This window comes from Papio anubis, chromosome 4 (assembly GCF_008728515.1).
Source record: "Papio anubis isolate 15944 chromosome 4, Panubis1.0, whole genome shotgun sequence".
In the NCBI taxonomy this organism is placed as follows: Eukaryota; Metazoa; Chordata; class Mammalia; order Primates; family Cercopithecidae; genus Papio; species Papio anubis.
Genome location: NC_044979.1, coordinates 54,887,102 through 54,899,921, shown reverse-complemented (window position 1 = coordinate 54,899,921; position 12,820 = coordinate 54,887,102). Strand labels below are relative to the sequence as shown.

The 12,820-nt window shown below is 37.0% G+C and overlaps 1 protein-coding gene across 3 annotated transcripts in view; it reads right to left on the bottom strand.

Moving 5' to 3' along the window:
- The window catches only part of RELN (reelin), a 508,320-nt gene that overhangs the window by 430,074 nt on the left and 65,426 nt on the right, over positions 1 to 12,820 (bottom strand). For all 3 annotated transcript variants that reach the window (XM_003896435.5, XM_017957037.3, XM_003896436.5), the window contains exon 2: positions 8,443 to 8,553. In XM_003896435.5, the coding sequence (XP_003896484.1) occupies positions 8,443 to 8,553 (111 nt within the window). The remainder of the gene's footprint in view (positions 1 to 8,442; positions 8,554 to 12,820) is intronic.

Here is a 12,820-nt window from a genome sequence, read left to right as displayed (position 1 = left end):
TCTCTGCTCATGATTCCTCTGAGCCATGATGGAGCATGGCTGCCCATAGCTCCTGAATGTTTACATGTTCCTTGGATTCCGCTCATAGAGTTAGACTGGAATTGACATGTCTCAGTTCCTAACTCCTGTGCTAGTATATTTGACTTAGCTTGGCTTTTGTATCTTATGGTTTAAACTAAGGCCAAAAGGTTAGGGTAAAAACATGATACAGTGGCCTATCTCTCCTGAGTGGCAGAAAAAGAGGGCAGAGGAGAAATCTGTCTTGATTTCTAAGCATAACTATTTTCACATCTGAACCACAGAACAGGCTAAGCAATTTTAATCTTTAGAGGTTTTGAGCCACGGATGAATGTCTAAGGAACGTGGTGATCCTACTGCTTTGTATCCTCCTTAAACTTTTTTTTTCCTATTTACACAGCCCTAATTCCTTTTAAGAATCTGGTAACTGCTGAATATCCATCCACTAAACAAAATAAGACATATCCATACAATGGAATATTATTCATCTATAAAAAGAAAGGAAGCAGTGATATATGTTATGCCAGGATAAACCTTGAAAACATGTTAAGTAAAAAAAAAGGCAGGCACAGCCAGGTGCAGTGGCTCATGCCTGTAATCCCAGCACTTTGGGAGGCTGAGGCAGGCAGATCACGAGGTCAGGAGACTGAGACCATTCCAGCCAACGTGGTGAAACCGCGTCTCTACTAAAAATACAAAAATTAGCTGGGTATGGTGGTGTGCACCTGTAGTCCCAGCTACTTGGGAGGCTGAGGCAGAACTGCTTGAACCTGGGAGGCGGAGGTTGCAGTAGAGTTGAGATGCGCCACTGCACTCCAGCCTGGGCAACAAGAGCAAGGCTCCATCAAAAAAACAAAAACAAAAACAAAAACAAACAAACAAAAAAAAACAGGCACAAAAGGCTACATGTTATATGGTTCCACTTAAATGAAATGTCCAGAATAAGCAAATCCATAGAGACAGAAAGCAGATTGGTGGTCGCCTAGGGGCTGAGGGGAGAAGAGAGTGACTGCTAATGGGTACAGGGCTTCTTTTGGAGGTGAATAGCTTTCTGGAATTAGTGATGTTAGTTGTACAATCTTGTGAATATACTGCAAATCACTGAAATACAGTCTTTAAAATGGTAAATTTTATAGTATATAAATTACAGCCTTAAAAGAGTATCTGAGAACTGGATAAGATGCCAGAAAGTTTGGTTTTATTCTTTTTATAAAAAATTTGTATTTTATTTTTAAATTTTAAGTTCTGGGATACAGAACATGCAGATTTGTTACATAGGTATACGTGTGCCATGGTGGTTTGCTGCACCTATCAACCCATCATTTAGGTTTTAAACCCTGCATGTATTAGGTATTCGTACTAATGTTCTCCTTCACCTTGCTCCCTTACCCCCGCAACAAGCCCCAGTGTGTGATGTTCCTTTCCCTGCATCCATGTGTTCTCATTGTTCAACTCCCACTTATCAGTGAGAACATGAGGTGAACACCTGGTTTTATCCTCACACTTACACTGTCCTGCAACAGTCATCACTGGCCTTCCCAAGCATTGCTTCCTTGAATATACACTGGGGATGGGTGCTGAGCCAGGCTCTAAGGGAGGTCCATTCCAGCTCTAAACTCTGTGGGTAAGAAACTGAGTGCAGCTCCCCAAAATTAAAGTGAACTTCTCAAACCCCTGCCACTGGAACAATCTTCTCATTCTATTGCCCTTCTCAGAGAAAGGATTCTTACTTCATTCCGAGTCTTTAAATACCTATTTTTAGAGCAGATAACATATACTAGGTATTTGAACTGATAATCTCATTTAATGCATCCAACAGCTTTATGAACTGGGCACCATGGTTATTCTTGGTTTACAAATGCAGACACGGAGGTAAGTATGTTGCCCAAGTTAGCAAGAAGCAGGGCTAGGCATGGAACCTGAGCTGCCTAACTCCAGAATTCATGTACTGAGCCACTGCGTTGAACTGACTTTTTCTACTAATTCCTCCACCTTGGCTCAAGTCTCATGCCCTTGAACATCTGCTTTAACAATTTATTGGTTAATTAATTCAATAGCTTTATATTTGTCATGCTCACTATTTTAATAAGTGATTATTTTCAAGTTAGCTATTTGGAAGTTGGGAAATATCCCTGAATTATTTATCATATGTCAAATATAAACTAGATAAAACTATTTCTTAATGAAGGTAAGAATGGAATACTCAAATGGAATGAATAAAGACCAAATTTAAGTTAATATCTTATTAAAAGGACAAATTAATGGCAATTTCATCTCTTGTCAGCTCTGCTCTTTGTACCATTGGCTAGAGTAATTTGTTTAATTAATCTGAAGTCTTCTTGTTAATTACAGATCATTTACCATACCCAATAAAAGATTGTGCCTTTGAATTCCTCAAGTATGCTTAAATTGCATTTACTTCTGTGTTTCTTTGTAAAGAGGCAGACAAAATAAATTTAGCCAGGTTATTCTAAGTAAAATATTAGCTTAATTTAGGCTAGTAAATAAGTACCACTACTTATACAATACTCTATTTAATGAAATTGTGAATGGTTGTCCCTCTTCATGAATATTAAGCCCTAAATATGTTCATGCATTCATAATGTATGTCTCATAGTCACACAGACAAGACACCTAAGATTCAACTGCTGCTAATGCCCTGGGGAGTAAAGATCTTGATGATAATTAGTAAATTTGTAATAGGTTCTACTTAGTCTTAACATGAAGGATAATGAAAAGTTATCATATATAGACCCTGCATTTCTATTTTCAGTGAAAAATAAAACAAAATAGTAAAAACTTCATCCTGGCAATGAAACATTAACATAAAATCTAAAATTACTAATGAAGTGCAATTTTTATTAACCAGTGACTAATATAAGATTTACTAAAGTTTGAAGTTTTTCTTAAAATATGTAAATAATTCACTCGGGAGGCTGAGGCAGGAGACTTGTTTGAACCTGGGAGGTGGAGGTTATAGTGAGCTGAGATTGCACCACTGCACTCCAGTCTGGGTAACAAAGCAAGACTGTCTCAAAAACAAACAAACAAACAAACAAACTATATATATATACACACACACACACACACACACCTATTATATATAATATATATTTAAATAATTTATTTTGTAATTATACTCCTATCCCTAAGGTGTCACATCACATTGAAAATAATCAGATAATGAAGTTAAAAATTTCTAATACTGTGTTTGAAAGATAGTGTTGAAAATACTAGTTTTATGTTAATTGCTTAATCTCCATTAAAAAGATGACATGAATAACTGAATGTTTAAGAGAAAAAAATTACCAAAAAAAAATTCCTACACCTGTTCACTACATTCCCCCACAACTTGGATTTAATCAAATTTTGTCATTTTAAAGTTTTTTTTTTTGTTTTTTTTTTGTTTTTTTGAGACAGAATCTTGTACTGTTGCACAGGCTGGAGTGCAATGGTGTAACCTTGGCTCACTGCAACCTCCACCTGCCAGGTTCAAGCAATTCTCCTGACTTAGCCTCCCGAGTAGCTGGGATTACAGGTGCCTGCCACCATTCCTGGCTAATTTTTTGTATTTTTAGTAGAGATGGGGTTTCACTATGCTGGCCAGGCTGGTCTCGAACTCCTGACCTTGCGATCCACCCCTCCCTCGGCCTCCCAAAGTGCTGGGATTACAGGCATGAGCCACCGTGCAAAGCCTTTTAAGCATTTTTTAACTTAAATGATTAGATCTAGGATTCCTAATTATTACAGAATAAATAAATGAAACACGTAGAAAATTACAAGAGTTTAAGTAAAAAAGTGCTTGAATGGCTGATGTATTAGCTAAGCAAGATTATCCAGGAAGTACAAAGACCTTAATTTATGGAAGGTCTAACAATTTGAAATTTGGCTGCATTCATCAGACTTGTAAATCTGATTCTCAGGTTTCAGAGCCAGAATATCAAAAATTGGGTAAAATCTCTAGCTTTTAGAACCAGAATTCTAAATCTTGAGTAAATGCATTTCAGCCCTGGAAAAGGAATAATTTTGTATGAAAGGATATTCAAATAACCCTTCATTGAGCGACCACAATGAGCCCTGAAGATTTACATGATTGAGCTGGAATTCAAAGCCAAAGACAAGAGAGAAGCATTTTTTTTTTTTTCTGGGATGCACAAAGAGATATCCATAATTAAACATCACACTTCCCAAGGGCAGCATGTTTTCTTATATTGACAAGTAAAATGAGGTATTTCAAATCAGGCATTGCTGGCTTACAGTCATCTTTTGCATAGCTATTGTCTTAATGTATTTCTGGCTATTAGGCATTTGTCTATTTTTGGTCAGTGAGGCATGCATGCTAAAGAATTCTGGCTTTGCATAAAAAGCTGTAGTAATGTTAGTGGAATTACATTTCTATAGCAATATCTTAAGTATAATTATGGACATTTTGGCTAGTCACACACACATTTTATATTCAAAGAAGAGTAGCTGTAACTTTAGTGTAATTAGTACAATTAAAATAACTACTACAAATAGAAAAAAAAAAAACTTTCAAAAGTACCTATTTAGACTCAACTAAATGCTTTACTTTGCCTTATTTGTCACAGCTAGTTAAACATATTGCACATTAATCCTATGATATGTTGGGGAAATGCCAAATTAACCACATTTGCTTAACATTCCATCAAAAAAGTCAGAGACTAATGATAGATTATGTATTCAATAACTCTTTTGTTCTAGGTCAAAAAATGCCACATTACTTTAGCCTGATACTACCATAACTACTAACTACCAAAAAGTAGCAATATTTAGAAATTATACCTTCTATAATTGTCCTCTACTTTCCTACCTGCACCCTAATCAGATTAAATCTTTAATTTTGTTTTCAACTTGTAAAGAATATGTTAAACTTAGATCAAATACCCAAAAAATTAATGTGCTTTTTTTTCAAAAGTGACCATTTTATTTAAAAAGACATTTTAACTCCTGCTTTCCATTCTAAACATTATTCATGAAAATTAACTTTGTTATATAATATCCAGGCATATTATTAAATTTTATTTGTAAAGTTATTTACTACTATCACATAAATACACATAAAATTATTTGGATATTATCAGAACTTAATAAAAGATCTCACCTATCTATACATCCATATAAAACACATATCCTATAAAAATGCAAAGGATCTAGTGTAAGACCTGAGCTATGGAAGTCACAGATGGCCTCTGCCCAAGCTCAGAAGCCTCTTTGGACCATTAAGCCAATGATACACGGTTGGCTGTGAGAGGAAGGCAAGGTGCAATTTAGGCTCATCAAAATACATTTTAATGTCAAGTACAAACTGACTTTTTACAGCTTTCAAAGTTACCACAGGAAATGTCTTGAAGACCAAGTTTCTTAAATAATTTGTAACAATTTTATACTTAGTTCGTTTGCCTTACTAGCTAAAATCTGAGGCAATATGATACATGCATTTTACATGTTCTTTCAAAATGTGCTTACAACACACTTATGAATGATCTTTAATGATTTTCCTTATGTAAAGCTCCCGCACTGACAAATGATAGTTCCTTAATTCAGCCAAGTGTCCTCAAATCATCTCAACCTACATATCTCAGATTAATTACATATCAGAACTTTTTTTTTTTTTTTGTCCCCCACAGGACGTGTTTATAAGCCTTGGACTAAGGAAGTTGTCTGCTTCAGTTGCCAAGATTATAATTTGGAAAAGCTCATTTTATTGAGTGTTTTTTATGTGCTAACGACTTTACATAAATCACTTCCTCCTTTAATTATCAGGGCCACCCACCATCTTATGAAGAAGGTAACCTTATCATCATTTCATATATGAGAAAATTAAGCTTAGAGAGGTTAAACGACTTGGCTGAGGCACACAACTAATAAGAGATGAATACTGGATCTACAAGCAGGCCAATGTGATTCAAAGCCTCAACTCTTATCCCCCCACATCTGACTCCTTCTTGTTGCCCATCCCAGCCCGTACCTTGGACACCTTACACGCCTTGCCCTATCAGAATCTTTAACCACAGAACAATCTTTCTGAATCCACTACTGGGCTCTAGAGTTTGTTCTCCATAATGACCTCAGAGTGATCTCTTTAAAATGAAAGGTTGGTGGAGTAACTCCTCAGCCTAAAACCCCCAACACCTTTCCTTCCACTTAGGATAAAGGTCCCAAACTTACAATATCCTGAATGGTCTGGCTCTGGTCTCCTATCTAGCTGTATCCCTTTCCCTTTTGATTCCAGGTCCAGCCACTCCAAGGTTTTCTTTCAGTTCCTAGAACACAGCCAGCCTCTTCCCACCTGTGGCCTTTGCACCTGCTGTTCCTTCCTTTGGGTATGCTGTGCCCCACCATCCACAGACCTTCAGTTAATAATCTCTACTGCTTCATACTCCACTCAAATGCCATTTCCTCAGGAACACCTTTCCAAATTACACCACACTTTACTCAAGACTGGATCTAGTTTCTCTGTCATACCCTTTCCCAGCACTCAGTATACTTCTTTGTCAACCCCTAGCAAGGTTTGCTATGGCATATTTACACGATCATTTAATCAACATCTGTCTTTCCACTAGAACAGAAGTCCTCACACTTTAACATGGGTCGACATCACCTAGAGTGTTTATTTCAAAAAATGATCACAGGATCCTACCTCTGGAGTTTCTGTTTCACCGTGTCTGAAGTGAGGTCTAGAACCCTGCAGTTACTACTTTCCAGGTGATGCTGATGACTGGACTGGGCACTGATCCAGTACAGTGGTTCTCAACCCTGGATAAACACTAGAATCACCTGGAGAACTTTAAAATTTACCAGTGCCCATGCCCTCACCCCCAAGGGTTTTCATTTAATTGGGCTAGGCTGCAGCCCAGAAGGTCTTATTCCAAATATTGCATACTTACACTAAAAAAGTATTTGTTTACCTAAAATTCAATTTTAACAAAGTGTCTGGTATTTTTACTTACTAAATCTGACGACTCTACTTATGAGTCCTGCTGTAACAAAACAGATAGTATATAATATACTTATGCACCTATATTTTATATATATTATAAAATATATATAATATAGCATATAATATACTTATGCACTTATATTTTATATATAACATGTTATATATGTAACATGTTATATGTGTTGTTATATATGATATATATGTTACATATATATTATATACATTGCAGATATAATATATATTACATATATATATGAGACTATGACCTGACCCTTTCTCTCTGCAGAGCAGAAAAAGGAAGAGACTAAATAAGTGGAATCTGTGGACCTAAGAGGACATTTTTCCCCTGAGGTTTGGACCTTAGAAGTAGTTACCAACAGACTGTGAAATCTAACCTGGGATCTTTTTAAAATAGAGCAAATTCTCAATGTGAAATCATTTAAAATGATGACGGAATGACTTCGCGGTTTCCTTAAGCTGTGGGCTGTGGACCTCATCTTGGGCAAGCAGTGACAATGCAGCATCAACACTGTTGCTCTGACATCAGCCGATGAGTCACCTGGGCAGGGCTACTGCTGGGACTCGACACTTCATATATCAGAAGGAGGTAGAAAATTATTTGTTTGATAAACATCACAGAAAAAAATAAAATGTTGAACACATAACTTTGTGTCTGATAATGCAATTCTATCCTTCTCACATCTATGGACGAAGTCCCGTGTAGTCTTCCAATTTCAGAGTAAGATCAGTGATTTCATAACCTACATAAACTGATATATTAAGTTTGAATTTTTGATGCTGTGAAGGATCTACTTAATCCCAGTCTGGCATGTTTAACAGCATTATGGGTAAACTAGAGATTCCTAAATTGAGACTCCTCTGAGATTAATGGACATCACATGATCTTCTGTTTCTCTACATAAGTAACCTGCCAGGTCTCTGATTTAAGGACATCCAAATATTTTAAATATTAAACAGGATTCTTCTATGAATACTCATAAAACTTGATAATTTTATCAAATATTGCTATCTTCTGCTTTATACAACGTTCGCTTGCCAGATTTAACATGACACTTTTCACTAACCACAATATTTTAAGAACTGTTTATGAGAACAGATTACCGAATGATTGCATGGGCATCAGAGCAAATTCCAGCAACCTACGTAATAGAATATAGAAATTTACATGAACCCCAGAGGACCAAGTACAATTGTGGCAGTGGAGGGTGAGAATGATAGAAAGTTCATCACACCAAGATCAAGGTTAGCTGCACATTTACATGACTTATTTCAATTCACCCAACTTCAAGCAAACACACACAAAAACAAAACACTTCAGATTATTTTCTTGGAAGTAATAAAGGTCTAACACTGTTAAAACAGATACTTTAAAACATAAGACCTACGACTGTATAAAATACCCCCAAATTTCTTTTTTTTTTTTTTTGGTCAGAATAGCTTACCAAATCCAAAAGCACTGGAACCTCCAATGCTCTGTGATGCCTGGACACTTGTAGATGTGTACAGTCCTGTCACCAGCAAGCCGTCAAAGAAGGTGCTTGTCGAAATTGTCACTGAAATGTAAGAAAGAAAAAAAACTCAATACAGTCAGAATGACACAATATATTTCTGAAGTGTTAGACACTGTCAAAACAATCTTTACTCATTAACCAATTATTTTTATACTATCCCTAGTTGGTATTGTTTGTATGAGAAATTACAGCAGAGCGTAAAGAAGCTCGGAACTCCAGTGTCTACAATTGCTGGTCCTAAATTTAGAACATCAGTCCTACTTTCTGCATTCATTTACACATTTCCTATGTGAACAATCATCTGAAAATAATGTAATGTTGAATAGATGGTTTCCCCACCTCCACTACCACGCCTGAAGGCAGTCAAAGAGTCAAAGGCATTGCTGGAGTTCTGGCATTATGATAAAATGCTTTTTTTTTTTTTTTTAAAGTATTTCATACTGTGGGAAACAACTGTACATCGGCTGAAAGAAGAACAGTAAGATGAACCACATTTCTTATTGTGAGTCCACATTTCATAGATGAGTTCCCTGAAGTTTTCCAACAAAAGCAGACTAATTTGCATGAAGACAGCCAGACTTTTTCCTCTTGTGAAAAAGAAAGGAAGATCACTGCATGCTTTAAGTTTTAGAACAAAGTCTAGAAGAGGAGTGGTTTCATAACCATAAAATCAGGACATTGTTGGGAAGAAAAGGATCAAATTAAACGTATATGTATGCTACTCAGGCTTGGCTTCTTCAAATTGTATCTTGCTCACCACCCTAAAAACTCATCATAATTTCCTACTTGACATAACATTTTCTCCTGCATAGGTTTTTTAAGATTGAGATGATGCCATTTGTCGGAAGCAGCCAAGGGAAGGTAATAACATTATTTAGGTAGTGCACAGTACAATGTTGTCATCATCCTTGGTGGCAATAAGGAGAATGACCAGAGTCACATTAACTTTAATGAGCATGTTTAAATTAAACTCCAGAAAATCTGGTGAACAGAGCTAAATGGTCTGAAACACCCACATTATAACAAGACACATATCAATAGAATAGCCTGACATCATGCTACTACCATAACGGTATGGGGGATTGGAATAAATCACCTTCTCATCCTTTAATAAGAAATAATAGCTAATATTTTTTAGTGCTGGCAAGTCAACCACTCAGCTGGGCACTCAGGTAAGTAGTTTACATATATTATCTCATTTAATTGTCAAAACATACCTATAAGAGGGGTACTATTATTATTTCCAGCATACAAAAGAAGAATGTATAGACCAGAGCCATTAAGAGCCTGGCCCAGGGCCATCTGATACCATCTAAAATGTTTTGATGCTGTCTATATGGACATTTCCTGTTTCTTCTTTGCTCCCCTCAGATCCTAAAGTGGCAAAGTAACTATGGTCAAACTCCATCAAGGCAGGCATCTCAAGTATTTCGTTCACTGATCTATCTCAAGTCTCTAGAATAATTTATGGTACTCTTCAGTGCTCAATATTTAGTGAATTATTAATGAATAATTTATTCATATAAAAGTAGTAAAAGCTTATTTTATCTTTAGCTTGTTTCCAGAGGAAAAGTATGTTATGAATCCTAGACTTTATACATGAGATGAGCCCCACTTGGAAAAGCCACATGGAAAAAAAGAAGACAGAGAAAACCTGGCTACTTAAATAAGTAAAATGCTTTCCAGAGTGCAAGACAGATCAATGCACACAGAAACTGACTAAAAGACCAGCCAAAGACATTTTTTAAAAGGCATAACTATGCATAAATTTTATCAGATGCTGTATGCTTACACAAATCATCTAAAGAAAAAAAATACTTGTTTGAAATGAATTGCTTATAATCTGCTTGCTAGAGTTCAGAATTTTTTAAGGAAAAAATGATATTTGCCTTTGGAAAAATGCTACTCTTTTGACAGCAGAATAAGCATTCCTTTTCCTCGTTTAAGCAAATGTGATGCATAATCCATATGTGAACTGGTAATCGGTCTTCTTTTTTTTTTTTTTTTTTTTTAAGAAAGAGGAGGAAATGTTGCCCAGACTCTCATGGGATTTAAGGCATATCTTTCTGGTCACCAGGCTTCCACTTACTCAGGAAGATAATTAGTCCAATCTCTGTATGTAAAACCCACTGGACACAGTGTAGATTCTCTGTTAGCAGGCAGACCATTTCAGAATGTCTGCAGCCCGCGTTTTCACTGACTGGAACACTGGTGGTGAACCCATGAGCAGTATAAAGGAGCATACAGAAAACTTCACACCAAGGAACTTCGACTTTGAAACTATGTCAGCAACACCCTTCTCTCCACCCCCTTTCTTTCCCTTTCACCGAAACGCTTCCACTTATCTCTACTTGCAGCCCTGGGTTAATCTGCCAGTTTCCTGTGACATCGGCTCCTGCAGTTTTCGGTTGTCACATGAGGCCCTCTCCCCCCAACTTCTCCCTTTAGCGTCTTCCTGATTCCTTTCTATCAAGCTATGTGACTCCGTACGTGCACCAGCTCTAATCTTTCCTCTGTGCCCTGACTTGACTTTCTTTCCTCTAATTTCACTGGACTCACTTTTCAAGCACTATTTTAGCTTCTCTAGTCTTAACTCATCACTTACATCCACAACCTGGTGCCATCCAGGCAACTGGAATGGTTCTTGAAAGCGGAAAAGTGATTTATGGTAAGTTAAAGGGAAAATTTACCATGCACAGAAATAATACGGTACATGATTTTAAAAACTGAGGTTCACACTTGTGAATGTAAAATTATTTTAATATGTATATGAACTAGAAGGAAACTTATAATTTTCATGGTCAACAATTTGGCCCATTGATGAAGCTGATTAAAGACAGAGATAAAACTGCTGTCTACTATTTAAAATTAACAAGCTCTCCATGAATCATAGGATTATCCATGTGTGTAGATCTGGATATATTCATTTGAAGAACGTAAAATACACTAATTCCCACTACAGATATTTTTGCAGTTTTCTGATACTCCGATTCAGAATGTTATGGTTCCAAGCTGCACAGTTTAAAATGTTCCATAGCAATTGTCACCTTAAAATGTTTCCTTTAAAAATATTTATAAAATACACTTGCATAAGTAGAAGCTGTAGTTAAGAGATATAAATTTGGGTATACTAGGATGAGGATAATTGGACAAATTTTTTATCTTCGAACTGCTTTTAAGAAAAGTAACTATTGGGCTTCATGTGTTTGATATCTAACTCAGACATGTTAAAAAGCAAATCCTTCATGCCCTTTCCAAGATTATCAGTCAAATGCTCTAATTAATGTTAAAATGGGGAACAAATATTTTCCATGTTAATTCTCTTTCAAATTAGTTTATCATGTACTATGAACAATTGCCAAGTCTAGGTAGTGGGTATACAGATGTTTGTTGTACTAGCCTTTGGTTTTTTTGTTTGTTTTTGAGACAGAGTCTCGCTCTCTTGCCCAGGCTGGAATGCAGTGGCACAATCTCAGCTCACTGCAACCTCCACCTCCTGGGTTCAAGCCATTCTTGTGCCTCAGCCTCCTGCCTATCTGTGACTATAGGGGTGTGCCACCATGCGTGGCTAATTAATGTATTTTTAGAAGAGATGGGGTTTCACCATGTTCACCAGGCTGGTCTTGAACTCCTGGCCTCAAGTGATCCACCTGCCTCAGCCTCCCAAAATGCTGGGATTACAGGCATGAGCCACCATGCCCACCTGTTGTACTAGTCTTTTAACTTTCATTTTAGAAAACATTTATATTAGGCCGGGCGCGGTGGCTCACGCTTGTAATCCCAGCACTTTGGGAGGCCGAGAGGGGCGGATCACGAGGTCAAGAGATCGAGACGATCCTGGCAAACACGGTGAAACCCGGTCTCTACTAAAAATACAAAAAAAAAAAAAAATTAGCCGGGCGTGGTGGTGGACGCCTGTAGTCCCAGCTTCTGGGGAGGCTGAGGCAGGAGAATGGCGTGAACCCGGGAGGCGGAGCTTGCAGTGAGCCGATATCGCGACACTGCACTTCAGCCTGGGCGACAGCGAGACTCCGTCTCAAAAAAAAAAAAAAAGAAAACATTTATATTAAAAAGTTGGTGGGGAGAAGAAGAAATTTGTGGTAAATGCACTTCCAATGAGCAAGTTAAGCCAAACAGTAAAATGTACTAGAAGGTACGTAATGCATTCATACTTGAAGAATGAAGCAAGGTGTATGACTGATTGAGACAAAAAACTAAATAACTTCTATGAGCCAAGACTTGTGTTAGCACTTTAATTTGAGTTTCATTAACTGGACAGGCAGAGATATTTAGAAATAGTTCTCCCTTG